Source organism: Molothrus ater, chromosome 6 (genome assembly GCF_012460135.2).
Source record: "Molothrus ater isolate BHLD 08-10-18 breed brown headed cowbird chromosome 6, BPBGC_Mater_1.1, whole genome shotgun sequence".
In the NCBI taxonomy this organism is placed as follows: Eukaryota; Metazoa; Chordata; class Aves; order Passeriformes; family Icteridae; genus Molothrus; species Molothrus ater.
The window spans coordinates 3,054,852-3,079,263 of NC_050483.2; the positions used below are offsets into that span (position 1 = coordinate 3,054,852).

General features: G+C 39.3%; 1 protein-coding gene across 1 annotated transcript; it reads right to left on the reverse strand.

Moving 5' to 3' along the window:
- Nucleotides 1-1,044: 1,044 nt before the first annotated feature.
- Nucleotides 1,045-3,358, reverse strand: FANCF (FA complementation group F). Its single transcript, XM_036385131.2, is given in 2 exon segments — nt 1,045-2,948; nt 2,950-3,358. Coding segments are annotated over 2 exon segments (1,119 nt in total). The 5' UTR covers nt 3,354-3,358; the 3' UTR covers nt 1,045-2,233.
- Nucleotides 3,359-24,412: the final 21,054 nt, after the last annotated feature.

Sequence of the window (24,412 nt, forward strand, 5' to 3'; positions counted from 1 at the left end):
AATACTGCAAGAAGAAACTCTCTACAAGGATCTGACTTATTCTAGAAATAGTTAAAAGACTTAATTGATAGTGAATATTCTGAGAATAATTAGCAAACATATCTAACCTGACTTAACTAAGCAAAACTAAGACTTAACCCTCATGAAAATTTGTCCCATAGATTCAGTAACCTGGGAACAGTAGGTTTTAACAGCTGAAGTTTGGTTTGATACTACAACATTTGCAAGGTTATTGCAATATTTTTTAATCACCCTTAATGGATATCTGGGGAGAAGCAAATAACTTTGTCTAGCATCTTTGGGTATATTATTCATCAGGAGCCTCTGATAGCAGAAAGTATTCTAACAGACAAAAAATCTTATGCCTGTTAAAAGCGTTAAGAGCAAGCTCAAGTGCAGAGTTTCCACACCAAATGCCAAAACTACGTAACACAGGGAACTGTGGCTAGACAACATAAATTCAAACTTCATGCTTTACACTTCTAAGCAGTTTTAAACACTGACAGATTTCAGACCGTTTTTAAGACAGATTTCTTTTTTTGATACCACAGAAATACTGACTCAGTTAGGAGGTCCACTGACATTGGTGTCTTTTAAGACTGACCACAAGTTCCAGAAGGGGCAACAACTCCATTTCAGACAGAGCAAGACAACTGCCACAGCTGTAGTTTTAGAGTATGTTCATCCACATCTCCATAACTTGTCTCACTGATGTAACATAGCAAGGAATGCAAAGAGAAGTTGTATTTTTGATAGATTAGTAGGATGTCCTTCTAACTATATATAAAGGCTGTTACTCCTAAGTATCTCTCCTGTTTTAGAATAGGTGAAGAATAGGAACTTATTTATGTCCGTAATTACTTCCATACAAGTTCAAATAAGCATCACTTCTCTCCCCAGATACACAATATTCAATCCTTGTACTAATTGCTTCCATTTCAAAAACCAGTTCATTCTTCCCACTTTAGTTCTGCCATTCAGAAATATCTGCCATGGTTATGTACACTATTTCCTGTCATAAGGCAGACTACTACTCTAATTAGCTTCAATACAGCTTATACATTTAATTACTTGTTTGCTTTCTTTAAGCTGATAGGTATAAGTGAAGAATCTTCTAACCCCTCCTACAAGGCTTTTGCAACAAAAGAAAGAGATGTCTCAATTGATCTTGAAACTGTAGGAATATGGTCCACAGGAACTCTGACAGGTCCTCCATACAAAAGATTAATGAGTAATTCTTTTGGCAGTAGTTCCACACATTTGCCTCATCTTCCTTGACTATTCTCTTTTTACAGTGCTCACTTTTGGTAATACTAGTTTACAGAGCTGAATACACACATTACTTCTGCATTACAGTACTCATTTCAATGAAAGTGGAATGGTAGAAACAACCCTGTTCAAGTTTTCCTAACAGAAACAGATAAGACATAAAATAACAAAGGGGGGAAATATTATATATACTGTATATATCACATATTTTACACATACAATTATTTAATATTTTGTATAAATATATAGACATAGTTTTATATAATATATATGTACATGTAATAAAAAAGTTTGCTGTTCACTCTTCTGCTTCACAAAGCAATGAATCATGTAATAAACTATGGAAATGGAAAGAAAGCCACACAGAATATCCTACATTTTACCTCACTTTTCTTAGGAAATACCCAGATATTATCAAATAATATAGCAGCGAGTAAAGACCTTTATTTTAGAACTTTTCAAGACGCTTTCCAGTTGGCCTCCTCTCACTTTCTTCACTGACCCTGGAGCTGAATCATGTGCAAGAGCTATGGAAGCATTGACATGATGTGGCCACCAGAGCAGACAGCCCAATGAAGACGATCACTATTAAAGGAACCCTGAATTTGTGTTTTTCACATTTGAAACTCCACCCTCCCTTTCAACTTTTGCTCAGCCTCCAACATTTAGAAAAATTACTACTGTGACCATATCAGAATTGTCATATTTTCTAAACAGAAAACTATCTGTATTTGAAACAGAATGGATTTTCTTCATTTTATTAGATAATTAATCAGCAAGTACTGAAAAGGAAGAAATTTTCTGTGTTGACCAGAAATGACAGCACAACAACAAGAAAACACCAGGCCTCCCTGAAAGATTTCAGAACCAGATGCAGTCAGAATCATTGTGATCAGCAGTCACAGTAGCATTTGGTTTTCAAGGAAGTGAGGAGTAGTTGTCTTGCCTTTCACACCAAATAAAGTTAACCAGATGTACTTGATTTTGTAAGTTTCCCCGTTGCTTTTGTGTCCACGCACGAGTAGCCCGCTTCCATCAGTAAGTCAGTCCACACACTTAGGCCACGGACTCTGAAGTCTCCATCTTGTGTCCTCAGGAGTTCCAGAGCAGCTTGGGTCTGCTCTTTGAGCGGCGTGGATCCCTGACAGAGGCACATGAAGCACTCCCTTAATTCCTCCCAGGACAATTCAGCTTTGTCAAGGCAACTTTTAACCCACTGTCCCTGCAAAGGGTCATAGTGCAAGTGCCTTCCCCAGCCGGTTAAGAGGTCCAAATAAGATCTGCATAACTGGGAATAGTGACCAGCTAGGAAGGCAAGATGGGAACTTGGGATGCAAAGGCAGAAGGCAGAAAATCGTTCCTGGTTGCCCAGCAGCCAGGAAAGCAGGAGCCCGGCGGTGCATTCCTCTCCTGCAGCACTCTCCTGGGACCCGTCTGGGCTGCTGCTCCCATCCCTATCCCCATCCCCGTCTCCGGCCTGCTCAGCGCCACGGCCCTGCTTGAGCAGAGCCAGCGCCGCCGCCACCACCCCGAAGGCGCGGGGCTGGGGCAGCAGCTCCAGAGCCCCGCACAGCCAGCGCAGCTGCCCCGCGGCCTCCCGGGCCTCCTGCCGCAGCCAGCTCAGCAGCAGCCGCGCCTCCGCCTGCAGCTGCGGCTCCGGCCCGGGGGCATGGCGGGGCAAGGCCCAGCAGGCGGGCAGCGGCCTTGCGGCGGGCCAGCAGCTCCAGGCCGCGGGGGTCGGAGGCAGGCCCCGCGCCGGGAGGCTGCAGGAGGCTGCGGACCAGGCGGCGGCAGGCGGCGGGCGGCAGAGCGCGGTTCTCCAGCAGCGCCAGCCCCAGCAGCTGCGGGCAGCGGCCCAGCGCGGGGAAGCCGAGCAGAGGGCACGGCTGGGACCGGCGCAGCCGCCGCCCGAGGGCCTCCCGGAGCTGGGGACGGGCGCGGAACCGGTCATAGAGGTGCTGGAAATAGCGGGCCCACTCCAGAGCCCTATCCAGCGTGAGGGAGTCCCAGTCCCGCACCAGCGCGGAGCGGGACACGGCCAGGAGCGCCGGCAGCTGCTCCACCTGCTCCAGTACAGCCTCCATGGGCCAAGCTTGGCGCTGCCGGTTTGAGCGCGGTCCCGCCGGGGCCGAGCCCAGCCCGAGGGACGGCGTTTGCAGCTCTATTGGCCGGGCGGGATGTCAGTCGGTACGGATCGAGCTGCTGGTAACAGAGTCGTCACTAGACTTCCGGCCGATCACCCAACCCGGAGCGGGAAATTGAATTAAAATTATAAAAACCGACCGCGACTTTTTTTTTTCTTTTTTTAAATCATTTTGCTCAATGCCCTTCGCCATCTTCGTTGCCCTCCTCCTAAAGCTATTCTGCAGTTGCTTTATTTCTTTATTATATCGTGTCACCCAAAGCACACACAGGATGCGAGGGGAGGACACAGCAGAGCAGGACAATCACCTCTCGCGGCCGGCCGGTCTGTGCTGAGAGCACAGAACGATATGTACCATGGAATTCCTGTATTTCTGACAATCCCCTGTGGGGGTACCAGCTGTGGGTTTCTCTGGGTCTGGATTGAAGGCACTTGAGACAGTAATTCGGACTCAGGTGTTTATTATTTCTGATCAGTAAAACAGTCTCACTACTGTGAGTTCAGCAGCTTTTCATTAGAATGCACAAAATGGCCAACAATCTCTTGGTACAAGGTCTTTTAAGACTAAACTATCAAATTAAGAACTGACACCTGGATTATTTTCCCTTTTAACCCAATAACTGGTCCCTAAAAGCCCACAATAGGGATTTTTCTGCCCCATTACAAAATGCCACTCAATCCCATGGAGAAGAAGGAAGAAGCATGAAGAAGAAACCCAGGATGACACCCTGTGCCCTCCATCTTGCTTCCATCCACAACACACTAAAAATCCCAAAAACTCAATTTCTCACCCAGTGATACACCTAAACTGCTCTCTATAATCTATTTCACACTTTTGTGGATTCCAGTCTGTCTTGAAGTCTGGGAAACTTTCTCCATGGATGAGGGTCAGAGTCAGTACTGCCCTGGGGGTCAGGGCACCCCAGAGCAGACAGAGAAGTATTCCTGGTGCCCTGGGTTTCCTCAATCCCCTAGAAAATAAACCTCTTCAGGAGCAAAGCTCCCCCTGCCCCACCTTTGGGGGTGCTTCCCAATTTCAGTGGTAGCTCAGGCCCTGGCAGGCAGCCATGCCCCAGCCCAGCAGGGAGCAGGGCTGCCCATCGCTGTCCCGGGCTCAGTGTTCTGCCAGGGGCTGGGCTCACCCTTCTGCCCCACCAATTAATGGCTCCATAGCTCATTAGTGATTCCCCATTAGTGACTCCTCTACTTCCACCTCTCTGCTACACGCCAAGCAAGTTAGGCATTACTTGATACAGCCAATGTGTTGGGGTGACTGTTCTCAGGTGCTTGCCTAATGTCCGCTGCCTCAAGGGCTCCCACTCAGCTGGGTTACAGGTTCTTTCCCTCCATCCTCACCTCCCTGACAGAGCTCAGTGTTCCCTCAGAGTGTGGAAGTGAGCAGACTGCTCTGGCTTCTGGCACCTTCCACAGATGCACCCTGTGCCCTGCTCCTCAGAGTTGCAGCAGTGGCATCGAGGTGCTGGAGCTGGGAGCTTTGGGAGCTGCTGGGTATTTCTCTGGAAGTTCATCAGCCCTGTGGCACAATGCCAGCCAGTGGGACACGTCTGGAGACAGCAGAGTGGCCTGGTGACTGCCTGGTGAGTCCCTGGTGCCTTTGGCTGGGCTGGGCTGCAGCAGTGCCCAGGAGAGGAGGGTGGACACCCCTCTACCCAGCCTGCCAGGACTGTGCCCTGTGTCCAGCCCTGGGGACAGCACTGCCACCCTGCCCAAGCAAACCCTTTCGCTTTCTGAAAGGCACTAGCAACACCTGGCACAGTAAATGAGGTTTGACTGGAACTTACTGCAGGAATCAGCAATAGAAACCAAACTATAACACTGTGAGCTGCAACACTGTAGGGCAAACCATAATGCTCTTTGAAAGAACATTATGCATCCTCATGCAGAATGTATGTTCTCTTCTGTACATCCTAGTGCTGCAAATAGTTTCTTCCAAGTTTGTTATTAAACAAATTGCATTTTTGGGTGATGAGGTGTGCAAGGACTCTTGGTAGCTTAGATAGTAAGAGACACAACACTTGTAGCTCTGACTTCAAACTAACATGGATGAAAGATGAGAAAGAGGACAACAACTTGCTTCTGTTGCTTTCTTTGCCGCTAAGGAAAATTGAAATGTGTGGACAGAGCCACTGCACCCATTAGAATTCTGTGTCTCACTAGGAACATGCTGAGACCTTGTCTCATGTCCACAGTCCTTGCCCTAAAAGTATACCAAAGCTGCTGGTGAGGAGCTCCTCTAATTCACATCATGCTTCAAAAATAGATCAAAAGACAGATTAAGAAAATTGTAAGTAAGGGTTTAGATACTAGGCTACCCTCTCTAGACCCTCTTGTAGAGTGCCATAGATAGTTGTTTAGTAAAAGTTTTCTTAAGTACACTCACTAAAACAGATCTCTCATATGAGTTATCATCCTATTTTCTTATTTAAGTCCTATTTTCTTATTTCCTATTTTTCTTATTTCTTACTTTAAAAAACCATGAAGCTATAGGCTTGATGCTCTAGGTCACCTGTAGGGTAAGGGCCTAATAGAGGCATTGGAGTGAAATTCTATGGCCCTTGTTTGTGATTGAAGGAGTTCATAAAAACCCCTCAATGTTTATGAATATAATATATCTTAAAGTATCATTCTAAAATATATGGTGTTCCCCTGAAAAATCTCTGAAGTTAGCTATTAAAGAAAAATATCTCTATTAGCTATTAAACATAAAATTGGCTACAATATCTCTCGTCTAGCAACTTATTGCATTGTTAACAATGGAATTGCTATTGTAATTAATAACTTCACCCTTACCTATCATATGCCTTACCTGTATATTCCAGTGCATTTTATAAAATAATATACAATGAAGAGAAGAAGGAGCATGCAAACTTTGCAGTTACACACAGTTGAGTGTAGAACTTTGGGATGTTACTTTGTGTTTTACTTAAATGAAAAAGTGACAGAAACTTAGAGTGGTTGGAATATAATTCGGTATTATGTACATGGAATGTAATATGTAATATATATATATATACATGTGTATATAGGCCTCTCTGGTTTAATAGGGCACATCTTGAATGAAGGGTGGTGGCACAGAGGAAGAAAACTGTTTCAGTGAATTCCATGTTTTATTTTGGTAGGGATGTTTTTGGAGGTGCATATGCTCCATGTCATAAAGGAGAAAAGATATTTCCCTTTACATCAGACAACTTTTCACAAGAAATCTTTCACATTACTGTTCTTTTTCTTTACTGGATAAAACATATGGGTTTATATCATGGGAATGTCTCATTTGAAAGAAATCAAATAACCATATTTGCAGCACCAGGAAACTAACAAAACCAGGTTGTGAAACTCTAAGTAGTCTGGAAAAAAACACTGTTATCAGGAATACTCTTGCATGTGAAAAGAGATGGCCTGTGTGTTTTGGTGGATCTCTGTAGAACTGATTAAAAAATTAAATTTCCATTTTACAGAAACTGAATATTTCAGCATTTTTTTTAACTTTGGGAGAAAGTTCTAAATATCACCACTTTTCATCAAAAGGGCACAGGTTGACATCCCTAATAAAATGGTTCATGCAAAAAGATGTTTCTGTATTTCTAGGTATTGCAGTTGCATTTGGAGTCTCCTGTCATGATTGGGATACATATAATGAAAAATAAAGCCTAATGTGAAGAAGCAGCAGAGTTTTACATTAGACTTTCAGAATGCATTGGAAAATTATTTCAAGGAATGAAAAAAGAAGCAAGGTGTCAGTGAGATGGTTATGATTCTGTTGCACCACAGTAGCCTATAAAACCAATTCTTTCTCTACACTCACCATTAAAGGAACTCCTTTTCTTCTCTGAAGTTTGTGTTATTATTTGAGACCCTGACCATTCTCAGAATGCATTTTAGGATCTACTACTGCAAGAGTGGGATCTGTTTATCAGTTGATTGATCTGCTGGTGGTGGCACCACGTAGCAATCAAATTAAATTGAAAAATGTGATATTTTTCCTTACAGGTGAATTATTTGCATATGAATTTGAGAGCTGGTACTCTCTTTATTATGATAAGTCCTACATCTAGCTAAGTAATATCTTGGATAGCCATGGAGTTCTTTCTTAGTAATCATCATTATTACTAAGCATCAAAATTTGTAGTTACTCTCTATCAACTCATACTAAGATTGTTGCTATGTAATAGTATTGCTGAGTTGTATAGGTATGGTCTAAAAGTACCTGTACAGTGCTGAGCTGGTTTTCTACCTGAGGAACACCTGAAGACAGTTGGGAGATACTTGGGAAGTAAGTACTGAGAGACTGAGGAGGTGAGGTAGAGAGTTAGTATTAGGGAAAGGGAGAGGAAAGGGAAGTTCATGTCAGGAGATACAGTAAGAACACAGAGGTGGGGCAGATAGAATGGTGAGTGGATTTTCAGATAGCACTGTGTGCAGTGTGCTTTCCTGCTTGATTACTTTTTAAAAAAGAACCCCAAAGTTTATTTCTAGGCTTCACATAGGTCTTTGGTTGTTTGCTATCAAGCTGCTTCCTCTACTAATGATGTTTTCAGGAGTCTCTCATACTGTTTTATGGTGTGTTTGGATATGTATTCCATGTTATGTAAACTATAGAGCCTCTATTTTTACCTAACAAGAAGTGAAACTCACAATGATACCTTAAAGAAAACCATACAGAAGAATTATCACTTCATTACACAGTCTGAAAAAATAACCTTTGTTATGTCTTACTTAAACACAAAGAAGAAAATAGAAGAGAGAACAGCCTATCTTAAATGATAGGCTAGAGTACAGATTTACCATCACACCATATTGGATTGTTCAGATGTCTGCTGTATACTTCTTCTGAGTAGATGTGACAGTACGGACAGGGGTGGCCAGTGTTTCTTGTGTTGTAGCTTTTGTTTCTGCTTTGTTGTTCTGTTTGGTTTTCCCCAATAAAGTCTCTTTTGTAATTTTTTTATTTAGTCTCTAAAATGAGCATTAAAGTAAGTGTTTTGAGGGGTATTCATCTATGACTGTGCTAAGCTATAGTAAATGTTCCTCCATTAAAGCTTTTGATTGATAACATACATGGCAAAGAAAGTCGATGAGGAAGTAAGAGATGTGACTGTTAGATACAAAAATCTGGGAAGTCATTTTTCCAGCTCCCTGAAAACAAGCTCACTTTTCAGTGAAGCACTCCAAAGCAGTTTCACAAGCCTTGCATTTAATATGAATTACTGTGCTGTTTTATCTAAGCTGAGAAGTCAAGTAAAAGATTCATGGGAAGTTTTATGGAACTAGTGAGTTTCTTCACTCTGGATATGGAGCCAGTAAAATTCACCCTGGCAGGAAATATCAGTTTTGAAGCAAAATTGGTCAAGGTAGCCAGAAGTCTGGATTTCATTGCTGTATTTTCCTTCCTCTCAGAAGTCATACTGGCTATAACATGGTTATACTATTTCTCCTGAACAGAAATGTAGGACATTGTTTACCCATTCCAACTGGCATTACAAAACTCCAAAATAATCTTTCCTTAGATAAGAGGGTGTTATTGTAAATTATAAAAATTAATACATTGAGAGAGAGAGATGTATAATCATCTTCTGTATTTCTGGCACTAACATTCTCTTTCTAACTGTAAGGAGATTTGTTTTGCTGCCTCAAATTGTGTGTCAGGCATAAGTTTGCCATTATCTCACATGTAGTGAAGACTTTAAACTTGTGAACCATTCTTGTAGAATTTATTTCTATTTCTGCAACAAACTCCGTGGAAAACTGAGGTTATTAGTCAAGCCACTACCTGGCAGACTATATCACCCCTTCCATATCTTCTGTTGAGGTACTTAGATTTATTTTTTTGTGTGTCAATGTAATCTCTCAGTATCTCAAAAAGGGACGAGGCTGTTCTGGGCTTTTGGTATGAGAACAGATCAAATTGCATAATAAAGGTTTTGAACCTACTAATTTGTACATCAGCATGAGCCTCAGATTGTACAAAAGGCTAATCTGTCATCAGGGGGATTTCCCCTGCTTGCAGTGTATCATTACATTAGTAGCAGTGCCCATTTGTGATGAGTTAGGCTGTGATTTTAGTCACTGGTCTCAATGGCCAAGCCTCAGTTTTGAAATGCACTAGAGTGAAAATTGGTTGAAACTCAGCATGTTGAAAGAATGCTATATTTAACATGTCACTGAGACAACCTAAACCTCACTCTAATTTACCTATGTCTGCCTATACCAAAACTGAATTTTTTTTAGAAAAAGGCAGATTTTGCTGTCTAGCTCTATTTCTCATTTTGATACTATGAGTCAGAACCATACTAGCAAAAATACTAAACTAGGAGTATAGCTCTTCAGTATCATAAACATAAGTGTAATTGGGTGGCAAATGAAGTCACCTTTTTCTATGTGAATAATCGATTAGAAGTCAAGTTAGTACAGACATTCAGTTGCCTTGCACCACATGAGCCTTGTTAAATGATCATGTATGCACTCCAAAAACCAGTTGCAGTTGCTGTGTGTGTATTAGCTACTGTCACTGTTATATTTTCTGAAAAATCCCCTTGCCCAGGATTCTTCTCCTGGGAAGCTGGGAAGCCTCAGAGAAAAAGGAAAAACAATATTATCTCATTTTTCTGTCCTGTGTTTTGCTGCATTGGAACGTGGTTGGTAATTGTTTATCCAAAAGGTGGTTGTTTGAGTGGTTCCATGTGAATTTTTTTAACTTAATGACCAATCACCATCCAGCTGTGTCAGGACTCTGACGAGTCAGTCACAAGTTTTTCATTAGTATCTTGTTAAGCTTTCTGTCTGTATCCTTTCTCTATTCTTTAGTATAGTTTTAGTATAGTATTCTTTTATATAATATAATATCATAAAATAATAAATTATCTTTCTGAGAACATGGAGTCAGATTCTCAATTCCTCCTTTGTCCTGGGGACCCAGCAAATGCCACAAGCTACAAGTAGTTTTGCCTGAGGTTGTTTGAGTTAATGCATTTTTAACTTACATTTGCTGTGGGATAAGAGCATGCATTCATGTTGCTCAGCTGATGAATGGTAAAGCATTGAGCTGTGTGCTTTAGTCACTTGCCTTTGTGGTGCCCTCTAGAGAGATTTCATTTGCTGCCTGTTGTCGTGGTGGGCTCGATAGGTCACAGAATGTACTGGTTAGTTTGCCTACATGCCTTCTTTTCCTTTAAGCCAAGAACACTCTTATCTACTTATCTCAAGTACTTTTCTTATGGGATCAGGTGCACAAATTCGTCCATTTCTTCAGCTTGAACCCAACCCTCCTTTTTTGGGTACCTGTTAAGAACTGTCTTAAAGAACTACGTGTTTTAGAGATCATCTTATCAGAATCCTCTGAAAATAATATTCCATAAAACTTGAGTTATAAAGGCTGACTATGGCTAAAGGTTTGGAATTTTCATATGCAATACTTTAGTACTTGTATAAAGTGAAGCATACTCAGACTAAGCTTAGTCTAGCATCACAAGTTTAGTTTTGACTGTCAAAGTCTCTGTAAGAGTATTGGAAGAAAAAGAAAAAAGAATGTTTAAGAAGAACAACTAAAGATTCTTTCCTATTTGTAGATTCTGCATATTTCCATGACACTGAAATTGCTGTCATGCACAAGAGTTCAGGGAGATCTCATAAACACATTTTCATGTCATATTGGATAAATATTTCATTTGCATAAAAAGATATATAAAACTCTATGCAAGACAACTCTGTATAGAGCTATTTATATGCATGTCCATGTTCTAATAACAGAAATCATTTGGATTATTCACTTTCATTGCCTTAATATCATTGTCATATACCACTCCTTTGCTGCTCTATACAGTGTCCTTACAATTAATATGTCTGTGTATTCAGAGAGAGCTACACTAAAACACATGTATTCACATGCTGCGTAGACATTTATTTTTTTGAGTGTTAAGGCTTTTACGTATCTGTTGTTTCCATTTTCATGTCTCCAAAGCTTTTATGTGAATTTTTCCAGCACATTTCTCATTATTCTCTCAACTTTTACTCTACTGAATGGCTGCAGCTTCCAGACATATAACTCGAAAAGTCCTGGGAGAATTTACATAAAGACAATAAAACCAAGGAAATGGAAACCACAGAATGTATACGTAATTTTTTTTCAGTCTTTGCTAAGAAGCTCATTGGTTAATATTTACAAACGAATCTGATTTTCCATTTTAACATCCTTTTCACTGTGAGGCAAATGTGGGAGACTGGGAAGGTAAGAAACATTCTTGAAGCGAGGAGGAGCTTATATGTGAATCTCATTAAGGTTAAAAGATTTCATTTTTCTCCATCCTAGCATATCAAGAAGAACATCCCATTGAAAAAATAATATAAATCTGTGAATCAAGCAAATGTTAATGCAAAGCTTTGAAGGGATTTTTCTTCCTGTTTAAGAAAATTGTAAGGGTTTTTTTATTTGGTGGTTTATTTATGTAAACACATACAAAGGGATATTGGATTCTGTTATCTACACTCATATTGTCCTCTAAAAGCAGATCATTAAAACTCATACAGCCACTTCTAGGATCAATAGTTCAGTAAAACAATTTTGGTTTCTATTGAGAGCTGCTTGCTCATAGCAAATTGTGTACCTATCTCAAAAATGCCTCTAGCAGTTAAAATTTTTTTCCTAACTCCAGAGTTTTTAACTTAATAGTGTTCTTTAAGAAGTTTTTTTCCCAGTTTTTTACTGAAAACAAAGGTACTTAATAAGTAAAAAGGCCCAGAACCCAAAATGTTTTGGTGTTGTGGTTTCTATAGCAGTTGGGTTGCTGTATTTCATGTCAATTACAGATTATTTTGGCTTACTTGATTCCTACTCCAGTGCACTTAAGGGTATGTGTAATGGCAAAGATTGGAGCTTTTGTATATCCAAAAAGCATGGCAATATAGGTGACACATGTAGCATAATATGCTTGTTCATAGCTGCTCTTGAAGTGTTGCTATTGGCTTCCCCAATTAACAGTGTTCCCTTGTGCTTGCAGGAAAGAATAACAATGGGCTAAAAAAGAGCAGCAGAGATGAGATCTAGCACAAAGGATATTTGCATAAAACTAAAAGCCAGCAAAAGAGAAATCTTGTGCAGTTTGTACCTGTGGATGTGGTGATGGGTGAAGATGAATTCCTAGAATTAAAGGAAAAGTCTAAAGAAAGTCTGATTTAGTAAAAGGACTACTCTTAGTAGAAACTACTGTTGAAAGTATCATCATATTTCTGGGTATTCAATAATTTTTTGTATTTTGAGAAAAATATAATGGTAACTTCATCAAGGAATAATTAGTCTCTCAGAAATGTACTTGAGTTTTATATTCTGTGTGAAGAAAATGACATGAAACAATGAAAAAATATTGTGTCTGATTTTCTCTCTGTGAAATGCTGATGCTCATCAGCATTTGAAAGACTGTGAAGTTCTGTTAACTGACAACTTGCAACCCTTGGGGGCTGGAATTGGTTCCCTTGCTTTTTGTAGAAAGAGTTGGATCTAATAGTTCTTAGAAAATGGACAATATGGATCAAATCTTCCAGACACAACTTGCTGATGATGAACTGCTCTAAACCACCTAAGGGAGTTAGGCACCTTGCCACAATAGCAAGTCGATGGGAACCAGATGCCTAAGGGTCTTGAGAGCTCTTGAACATTTCTGCATGAAGAGAGATGATTGTGTCCAAGTTAGGGATCCTCATTCATGTAGGGGAAGCATCCTGTGCATCTGGCAGCAGTCAGGATTTATATGGGAAACCCAACAGTTTGTAATCTGGGTGGAACTTGCCTAAATACTGCACTGGATAGGTGCTATGAATTATAGTACAGAAACGATTTATCCAAGGAATAGTCCAGAGCATTTCCATGGCAGTAATCTGACTAAGTCTTTAATCTCAGAATGCAGTTTGGTTCTATTTTCTTCGGTCTTTGCTATCAAAACAGTGATTTCACTACAAATGAGAGGTTAGAATTTTCTACTAAATGAAATTATGAAATAAAATTACTCGGGCTAAAACCAAAATGATCATTTACATAAAATCAGTATGGTTTATCTATTCTATTCAAAGGACTTGGGAAAGAAAAAAGGGGCATTTCAATCCCTGTCCTGTTGACAAAATTGAGATCCATGTCCTGTTTCAAAACTACCATTTCTCTTGCTAGTGTGCAAAGAACCAGAGAAGACATGGAACTGGAAATGTAGAGACTGCCTGCTAGGATGCAGTGGTTCCTCAGAGAATAGGCTGATATTCAGAATAGAAAATGTTTGTTTCTCCTTTTGCATACCATGTATTCAGGGTGTTTTGTTTATTTTTCTGGATTTCTAATAGCATTTTGTTCTTCCTAGTTTCCAGATCTTTGCTTTTACAGTTTTTGAAATCACTCCCATGGGAAAACTTTACAATGTGTATATTTAGGCTTCATAGCAAGCATGTAAGGTTCAAATTTTATATAAAAATTATTGTTTCTAGGTAATTTATGCTGTGAGTAGATTCCTTTTGCCTGACTTGCTGCTATAGCCAATGCATCAGTGTCTCAGGTAACTTGAATTAACCAATACTTGGGAAGTACTGACAAAGATATTGGTGCAAAATAACAATATGGATCTTAATTCATTTTTAATTTTTTATTTTACATGTGGTTTACATTACTAAATTGCAAATGGTAACTTCAGTCCTGTTCCAAGCATGTCTCAGTTATTATATTAATGGACATAAACACACATTTAATCCGCAAGGTTTGGTCATGGATTTCCCACTAAATTTGTCTCCAAAGTCATTCAGCAGCCCAGTTCTTAACAGCTCACTGAACATACCCAGTGAGTTGTAACTGGTCTGCCACATTCAGCAAAATTAGTGGAATTTGTGTCATAGTGTCATAGAATTAGTGGATAGTGCCATATCCCAGGGGAGGGTTATGTTCCACTTCAGAAAACTGGAAGACTCTGTAGCCTTTTATTGAATTTTTAAAATATATTTTCAAGGAAAGCTATTCCAGACTCTCTTTCTCGAAAATTTATGTGTTGTGTGCCTGGCATTCTTTGTACTTGCTAAGGAGTGCAATTCTTTGTACTTTCACAGAAGTCCAACCTCTTGGTTTCATTCACATTTTTGTATTTGTTATGACCTGCCCTAGAGGACAAGGGCAGCCTGGGTTCTTGTTAATATATCCCTTGGGGTGGATTAGAATGAAACAACCCTGAATGATCAGGTTTATATATATGCATGTGTGTGTGTGTGTAGGGTTTATTTTAGAACAATTTGAAAGGAGGTATGTAGCTGTATTGGGTATTATTGTCTATTGTAATATAGCAATATAAAGATAATACTTCAAAACCTATAAAGGAAAAAAATGGAAGTATAAGAGAAGATACATAGTCACCACCCATGGATCAAGCAAGGAGACTTGATTGTTGTAATTTCATCCTCCCTTGGTCTAAATGATCCTCACAGTCTTGATACATCAGGGGTGGGAAGAGCCCATGAAACACAAAAGTTCAGTTGGTTCATGGGGGCTCAGATCCAGGTGGGAGTGTTACCCTGGATGCTGTGGAGCTGTGGGGAGTGTTACCCTGGATGCTGTACCACTGTGGGGAGTGTTACCCTGGATGCTGTGGAGCTGTGGGGAGTGTTACCCTGGATGCTGTACCACTCTGGAGCTGTGGGGAGTGTTACCCTGGATGCTGTACCACTGTGGGGAGTGTTACCCTGGATGCTGTGGAGCTGTGGGCAGTGTTACCCTGGATGCTGTACCACTGTGGGGAGTGTTACCCTGGATGCTGTACCACTGTGGGGAGTGTTACCCTGGATGCTGTGGAGCTGTGGGGAGTGTTACCCTGGATGCTGTACCACTGTGGGGAGTGTTACCCTGGATGCTGTGGAGCTGTGGGGAGTGTTACCCTGGATGCTGTACCACTCTGGAGCTGTGGGGAGTGTTACCCTGGATGCTGTGGAGCTGTGGGGAGTGTTACCCTGGATGCTGTACCACTCTGGAGCTGTGGGGAGTGTTACCCTGGATGCTGTGGAGCTGTGGGGAGTGTTACCCTGGATGCTGTGGAGCTGTGGGGAGTGTTACCCTGGATGCTGTACCACTCTGGAGCTGTGGGGAGTGTTACCCTGGATGCTGTGGAGCTGTGGGGAGTGTTACCCTGGATGCTGTACCACTCTGGAGCTGTGGGGAGTGTTACCCTGGATGCTGTGGAGCTGTGGGGAGTGTTACCCTGGATGCTGTGGAGCTGTGGGGAGTGTTACCCTGGATGCTGTACCACTCTGGAGCTGTGGGGAGTGTTACCCGGGATGCTGTATCACTCTGGGGCGTGTTACCCTGGATGCTGTGGAGCTGTGGGGAGTGTTACCCTGGATGCTGTGGAGCTGTGGGGAGTGTTACCCTGGATGCTGTACCACTCTGGAGCTGTGGGCAGTGTTACCCTGGATGCTGTGGAGCTGTGGGGAGTGTTACCCTGGATGCTGTACCGCTGTGGAGCACAGCGCACTTTGGGGTCTTTGTTAGTTCAGGACACCTTTAGGCCCATCAGAGGATAAATCCATTCAGGTGTACATGTGAATGTAGCAGTACTCCTTCCAGAGGGGAATTTTCACTCCTCAGCCAGTTATGTAAGGGATTGATATGTTAAAAAAGATTGGCATGATAAAAAGCACTCTCCCACCTTGAAGGACCTGCTTCTTATCAGCCTCTTCTCTTCTTTGGCACAAACCCAGCTTGTAGCTCCCAGCTTGTGCACCTCCTCTGCACCTGGGCAATTACTTTCTGCATGTCTGCAAAAGCACCTGTTGCTTTTGCAAATGGCTGGGTTTTTTTGAGTCATTAACTATTAAGATTTCTCACAGCATTTCTTCTGATTTGCCTTTTGTAGTAACTCATGGAGGAGCAGACAGTGAACTTAGCCTATTCATAGGATATAAAATATCATTATATATTCTACTTAGGCAACCTATTTATTAAGTTAACAATCTAGTTTTTATTATTGGAGTGATAAAAATTAAAGTAAGCCTAAGAACATTATAATTTTTATCTCTGTCCAGGAAGACTTCAGGTATGTTACAGCAGATGCATATCACCAGTTCTGCCATGATAGAACACTGCATCATTTTGTTTATCCATATGTTTTTCCTACAGATGAATATTTCACATTCATAGCTGTGAGGGTGGAAATAGAGGTCCTGATGATGGATTTAGACCCTAGCAGGTGTTTATCAAGACTGCAGTATTTCAGATTACTGGTTTTCCCGTTGTTGTTATTGTATGAAGCCTGAGGGCTGCAAATGCACAGTACTATATTTGGTAGCAAATTCCATATGGAATTACTAGCATCTCAGACTGTCATATCATTCAGATAACCATTCTAAATATTTAGTCTTAGTTGTTTGGTCTATTTGGTTCCTATTTCTTTTCACTTGTCAGACCTGCAATATTTTGTGCAAGTATTTTTTTACTAATAATTTGTTGAATTAGTTATTTAATAAATTTGTGGGCTCTTTGCATGGAATTGTGGCAGATGAAGAAATAGAAATGTCCTAAATTTAAAGATCACACAGAATAAGTTTTAATACTGGAATTATGACTCTGATCTTATTTGTAAGCGTGCCTATAATGTTCACAAAGTTAAAAAAAAATAGCTTTCTGTCTCTTTCTCTCCTCATTGTTGGTTTGGGGAATTTGATTTTGAAGTTCTTCCGCAATTTGATCTTACTAAATGTTTCTCAATGCATTTCAGCAACATGTGTCATTAATGTAGGGAGCTGGGTAACCAGTCCCATCATTGTTTGTAATTCAGCCTATGACAGGCAGCAGGAAAGCAGAACAGTTTCAGCCAACCTCAATTAAAAAAACATGGCCAAGGCATTTGGCTATAGCATAAAAAGCAATGCATCAGGCTCTCCCAAGAGGAAAACTAAATGTGTACACTGTTGAACAAAACCAACTTCCCATTTTGACATTGATATGGTTAAAAGAATAAGGAATCGTTCCCAGTGAAGGAAAGGATAAACTGGAAAAGGATTATCTGTGGATTGCAGGTGCTGAAGTAACACCCAAAAAATAGAAACACTAGTCTTTTGTCAGCAATTAGCTATTCCCTTATCATCTTTCAGATTGTAACTCTGTGAACTGGGAATTCTCTCCTGAAGGAAAAGTGTCCTATGAAGTATAAAGTCATAGAGATGATTCTGCTATTGATCAACCTCTTCACAACATGAATGCTTGTAAAAGAGCTAATACACTAAAAAAGTAATATTTTTAATTTGTTAACTCTTCAGTCTGTGACATCAAAATGTTTAATATTGCCTCAAAACCCTCATGGGATACACTTGATAATCATGTCATAGATTATAACTCTGAAGCATCTGGAAGATTAAATAACTTTCCCTTAATAACTTAAATACTTTGAGATCACACACAGATTTCTTGTTTTGGTTCGAAAGCAAGTGATAACCAGAGCCAGGATTATTCCGAAACTCCCTTATTTCCCTTCTCTATTAGGGTTTGCAGGATAAGGAAGAAGGAAAGATGAGAAGAGAAGAGAAGAGAAGAGAAGAGAAGAGAAGAGAAGAGAAGAGAAGAGAAGAGAAGAGAAGAGAAGAGAAGAGAAGAGAAGAGAAGAGAAGAGAAGAGAAGAGAAGAGAAGAGAAGAGAAGAGAAGAGAAGAGAAGAGAAATAAGTGCAGGGTGCTTCTAGAAATCAACTTAATAAATCAAGGCTATCTCTATACAATTTTTGGTGTCCACTGGCATCAGACTACTTTATGAGATTATGTTTTATGAATGTCTATTTTAAAATAATATATCGATAATAATAAATGTCTTTTTAAAAATTAAAATAAAAAGTGGTTTAGCAAAACTGATAGAACAGATACATTTGCAGAGGTGGGAAAAGGAACTGAATCTCCCAACCCCACAAGACAGGAATAGCTCATTAAATGAGCTGGCATTCACCCTGTTTCCCTTGGCAGCATAGTATGGTGCAGAGGGAATGGTGTTCTTTCCATTAGGAATGCTTTGATGATGACACTGTAATAGAAGAATGAAAAGGAATGCTGGACCTGAAGCAATCCTTAAGGTATAGGATTGGCCACTGGAACTGTGAGTTGGAAAAAAGGTCCTGGAAAAAAATAGCAGTAGAGGTAGTATCTCAACAATAGCTTCTGAGGAAACTTAATTTGGAATGTTGACGGAGAAAGTGTAGGGTTAAGGAATAAATGCTGAACAGCTGTGTCAGAAGCACCAGGAAAAAGATTGGGAGAGCTGTGAAGGCAGTGTGGGAAGAAACTCAGACTTGCAAAAACCTAAGTGTGTACCTGACCTTCATCTGTAAGGACCATCCTGCCTCTCTTCCTTTGCATTGCTAGCCAGGCAATGAATTTTTAATTTCCTTGTTACAAAGGCAGGTTCATTACAAATTACATGTTTTGTGACTGTGCTTTATCACTTTGAATAAGGTGGAATTTTTTGCTTCACAGATGAAGCAATGTGAGAGAAATAGAACTGAAAGATATGTGAGATAGCCAAAGTATCTTCTGATTTAAGGGCTTTTGATATGGAAACAGGATCCTAAATTGGACTGCAGAAGTTATTCCAGTGACTAGGAGAGTTGAGTTTGATGAAATTGTTTTCGTTAGGTAGCCAATAGGAAGAAAGACATGTTTGTGTCACATAAAATACCTCTGTATGCCACCTATTTTCTTTGGGATTGACCTTAGCAATTTATCTAGAGGTATCAGTTCAGTACCTCTCCTACTGAAATACATGTTTCCCCATTCAGTTAAATATTACAATTATGTCTCTCACAAGTATAGACTGAAGTGATCTGAGAAAATACCAGTGTGGTTATGATGAAGCTAGGAAAACTTTGGATTGAGTCCATATACTTCTCTGTAAGAAAAGATTTAAAACTATTATCTGCAGTTCTTTCAGATTTGGAATAATTGCTGATAATTTTGTTCTTAGGAACTAGGCTCAAAAAAAAAAAAAGCCTCATCTGATTTTATTAATGAGAGTTTCACTGTAAGGGATAGAATTATGACCTGGTTAACTATAAACTCAACAAGCTATATTCATACAAAGCCCAATAACAAAGGGAATAAGTTAAAGGGAAGCAAAATTGAAACAATGAATCTTGATGATTAAAGGGAAATGTAGATCTGTGTCAAGAGAAGGAAGACATCCAAAATGAAAAGAAAAGGAAGGAAGGCAGGAATCTGATCAGCTATGGGGGAAGTGGGTGGGCAAGCATTATTACTCTGTTAGAATATTTTCTGTTTAAAATAATTGTTGAGTTCTTAAAAAACTGCTATTCTTGGTCTGGAAATTTTGCAAGTTTCAAGAAACTGCAATATGTGTATCAGAATTCTTTGTAAATTGCCTCTCAAGCACAGCATTCATCTGTTAATTCCTATGAAAATTAGTTTATGTATTTTGATTCAGCTACTGTAAAAGAAGGTGATACACTTACAAGAAGACAATGTGGCAGTGATAGCTGTTTAGATCCTCTTTTTCTCACTGCTCTTCTTGTGCTGTTAGCAGTTAAAATCCAGTGTTTCTATGTGACCTCAGTTAGCACCCTATTGTAATGATTTGTCTATTCCAAGTAGAGACCAACCACAAAATCTAGATCTCTTGTAAAATATAAGGAACAAGAAGAGAGCTCATCACTTCATTTACATTTGGGCTAGTTCTGACAGATATCTCAGATTAAGTTGCTATATGTCTTAATCACTTTCAATTGCTACATTGTCTTGTGAGGAACACAGTGTAGTATCAGCTGTAGTTAGAAAAGATTAGAGTTCTGTATGTGAGGATATCATTGATTTCACTCTTGGAAGGAGTTATGAGTTATGAGGCCTATCCAATATATGTAGGGATTTAAATCACCTTTATCAATGTAGTATCTGAGGGTTTAAGAAAAAATTGGTAATAATTCTCTGCTTCATTCATGTTTAAGGCACTGGTTTTTTAGGGGCAGATTATTGTGCTTTGTCAGACAGAACATATTTGGCCTGGTAATTATTGTTTAGTTGTGCATATCAACTGCATGCTCTGTATCCATGGATAAATGACACTCAGCCAAATAATACCATTCTATATAAATCAGAATTGTGAGCACTTATTCTATAATATTTGTCCCAGTGATGCACATACCTGGATCTTCTGAGCAGTCTATGTATGCTGGTGCACAGTACATCAATCCAAGCAGAAATCTTATTTATTGCATCAAATTTCATCCAGGTGTTTTCTGTGACACTAATGAAGAATACTCCAAAAGATTAGAAGTAGGTATGTTTCAGTAAATATGATGCAGAGGAAACAGCTAACTTGTATTTGGACTTGCAATGATGAAAATTGGATTCTCTTAGATTACAGTACTCAGTGTCATATTTAAGATTAAAACCAAAGTTTCATTAAAATGGTAATTATTTTTAGTTATATATAATTATATAGATAGAAAGTACAATTCTTGCATAGTAAGTTTACAAGATGTAAGGACAAAACATACTACTTTTATAGTAAATGAGTAGTTTGAAGTTTGTTCATAGAGCGTTAACATGAGTGTTTCACTGCAGGTTGGATAAAAGTTCAGTTGACTATGAAGTCACTGTGTGTTGAACAGAATTGTAAGAGGATGGAATTAACTTACAGCTTGTCTTATTTTCATGGTAATGAAAATAGTAAATGATGCATAACTGAAACAATTTAATATTCTACCCATTTCATTTTTTCCACTATTCTTCAAATTTCCATACAAAGGACACATTTTAACTGAGATTTTTACATTTTATTCCAACTGTTTTAGAAAAAAAATTTTAAATATGTTTCTCTGACACCAGTTAGCGCAATATATTTCAGGGAGTTCCATAAGGTTGTATTTACTGATCTCAAGCCTGCAAAGCTATTGACAACTCTCCCTTTATTAAAAGTCAAGGAAGACATGGAAATTTGTGGCAAAGTAAGTACTATAATATTGCAGCAATACTGGATGATTTATGAAACACGTTCTGCACTTATTGTGGCTGCTCATTTTCTAACAAACTGACTCAAGACCAGCAATTTTTAGTCACCTCTGAACTCTATTTTTTGAATTTTAACTTCTGTGGCACTTACTGAAAGAAAGTACAAAGCAAATCTATTTCTGCATTCCAAACTTATTTAATTTTCAGTTAAATCATTTAATCATATTGTCCCTTTAATGGCAAAAAAGCAAAAAAATGAACAGGTATGATATTCTCAACTCAATATACAGTTTGTGCAGCATTTCTGCTCAACAACTCAGTTGTCCTCTCCCATCTCTTTTCTCTTAGTTGACCAAGGTATGTCCTGTTTAATGTATGTGCTTTAGGAGTTGATACAGAACTGGGCTTCCAGTGATCAATTTCAATGTATCTGTTGTATTTGACCGATTTTTTCTGGTCAGTTGTGACACTAATTACATATGGAAGGAGGAGTGTTTGGGAAATTTGGAAAATTATCAGGAAAGTGGGATCAACAGATATGACAAGACAGATGGCTGTATCTCTGCCTGCTGAGAACTTCATCCTCCACTCTGCTTTTACTTTTTATTTTACATCCTCCGCTGTCTTTCTCTTGGTCTCTTTTCCTCCTCCCACTCAGTGACTGCTGCTTCAGCTCCCTGGACATTGAGAAACCTTTGATCTGGGAAATTTTTCTCTCCCATTTGTAGATGACCTGCAAGGTACCTTCATAAGAAAATCCTGATCATGTCACAGCACCCACAGGTCATCAGAGGCGGTGATTATAAGACTTTTTTTAGGAAAGGGCTGAGGAATTACACAAATAAAATGGGCCATTGTGGTCATCCTTGTTGACTTCTGTACTCCAGAATTTAATCTGCAAATATCTATGCATCAAAGTTGACATGCAACCAAGTAAATCTTTCAGAATCTTTAGTCCTGAATGTTTGTCCTAAATCATAGGAAGCATGTGACATCATTAGATAGAATTTGTTGCATCTCAGCCACGTACATACATTTATTATGAGAATTAATTTTAACAGTAGGAAAAGAATATTATCTAGATGACAAGATATTTGTTGTGGTATTAATATTGTTCAGCTTTCCTACGTGCACATATGACTTCCAAATATGCTTTATCGTTCTCTGTCTCCTTTCCTATGTCTGTCTTCAAATCACTGTTCATTCTCGTACAATTCATCCTCTTATTTGTTTGGAAGTAGACTGTCAAAAGTATTATCAGAACATGCGGACACAGGAGGTTGAAAGTGTGAGGACCTAAGATTAATTGTGTGGAGGACTAATGAAAATGATAGCATTTGACTAGGAAAGTTTTGTATATTTCCTCTGCAAAGGTAAGCAACGCTGCTATTGAAATAACCTTATGCAGAAAATGTGTTTCTGCTGGGGCTCCAAAGTTACTGTGTCAAATTGGAAAGCCAAATTCTAATATTAAAGGGTGGAAGAAGTGTGAATCTCAGCTCGTTCGTAATTGTGATGGTGCTACTGAAGCTTCCACAGCATTCACATAATGGACATTCCAGATGCATACTTGGCAATGTGTTTCTGTCCCTTTTGCTTGAGTAAGATTTGATCTAACCTTCAGTTTTTTGTTTTTCTTAACTCTTGTATTGGATGTTACATCCTGCTTGTCTACTGTCAATCCTCAATACAGAAAGATACATAAAGTATCTATGAACACTCTCATGCTATTAGATTATCCTGTGGTACAAACTGACCATATAAAGGAGCACACAACCAACTTCAGCTTCAAAATCTCACAGCTGCCTTTCCAGTCCTTCCTACTGGTACCTGTGCAAATGCTCACACAAGATTTACTGCATGGGATCTGGAAAAGCCTCAGCTTCACTCCCTGTGAAGAATTGCTCCTAAACTTAGTAGGAATCTTGGAACTTCAAGAGAACATGAACCATGAGAAGCTTCTAGTCAAGATGTAACTGTTGCTTAGGAGAATGTTTTTCAACTTCTCTAGAAATTTGCAGGATTTTAAGTACAAGGGACATTTTAACAAAATTTGTCTTCTCATCTCAAGGTGGTTTTTATATTGAGTTGACATAAATTGGATTTGAATTGCTGCTCCTTATTAAGTAACAAATAACATCTTTCTCAAGGTAGGTAAAAAATTGTAAGATAATCAAGTGGATGCAGGAATCTGCTCATCAGCTCACCATCAGTTCCAACCCAGTGCATTTTTAGGATATAATTTTAGGGCTTTTTTCCTTTTTTTTTTTTTTTCTGGCAAAAAAATTGGATGAGCCAATAAAAACAGTCATGCCCAGGGGCATTAAAATTTTGCTAACTGGATCAAAACTAGGAGGTAATTTAATTCTGTGCTGTTACTCACATAGTAGATGGCTAGAGCTCACCATGGTTAACTATATCAGCATGCTGATGAATGGCTCTCATTTAAGCAGCACTCATCACAGCAGTTAATAGTCCACCAGAAAAGCATAATAATAGTATAGGAATACAAGAAATAACAAGAGTACATTTGATTGGCCAGGAATGAATATCTGCTATTCAGAGAATAGGAATTTGCTTATAGTGCAATTATTGAGAAAAAACCCAGCATTAATTACACAAATCCAGTTTTCCCAGCAGATCAGTGTACAAAGAAATGAATGTAAATAAAAAATAAGGGTCAGTTTGATGAGTGTTTCAGCAATCAACTTAAAATAATTCTTTCAGCATAATTATACATGTGTTTTGGCTAGAACAACTGAATTAAGTGACTCTACACTGAAAGAGAAAAATAAGTGCAGTGTTCATCTGGAACACTCTTATTGAAAGCGATAGCATGATACCATTAGGAAACTCAACAAGACACTCTACATTCATGCATTAAGAGAAGTCTGAACATCTGTTTCCCACTATTGAATTCACAAAAGGGGCTTCTCTGGGCAGGGAAGAAGTGAACAAACAATAGTCGGAGAAGGTTATCTCTGACATTTAAATGTTGAAGTATCACAAAAATGACGTAACGTGAGAATGA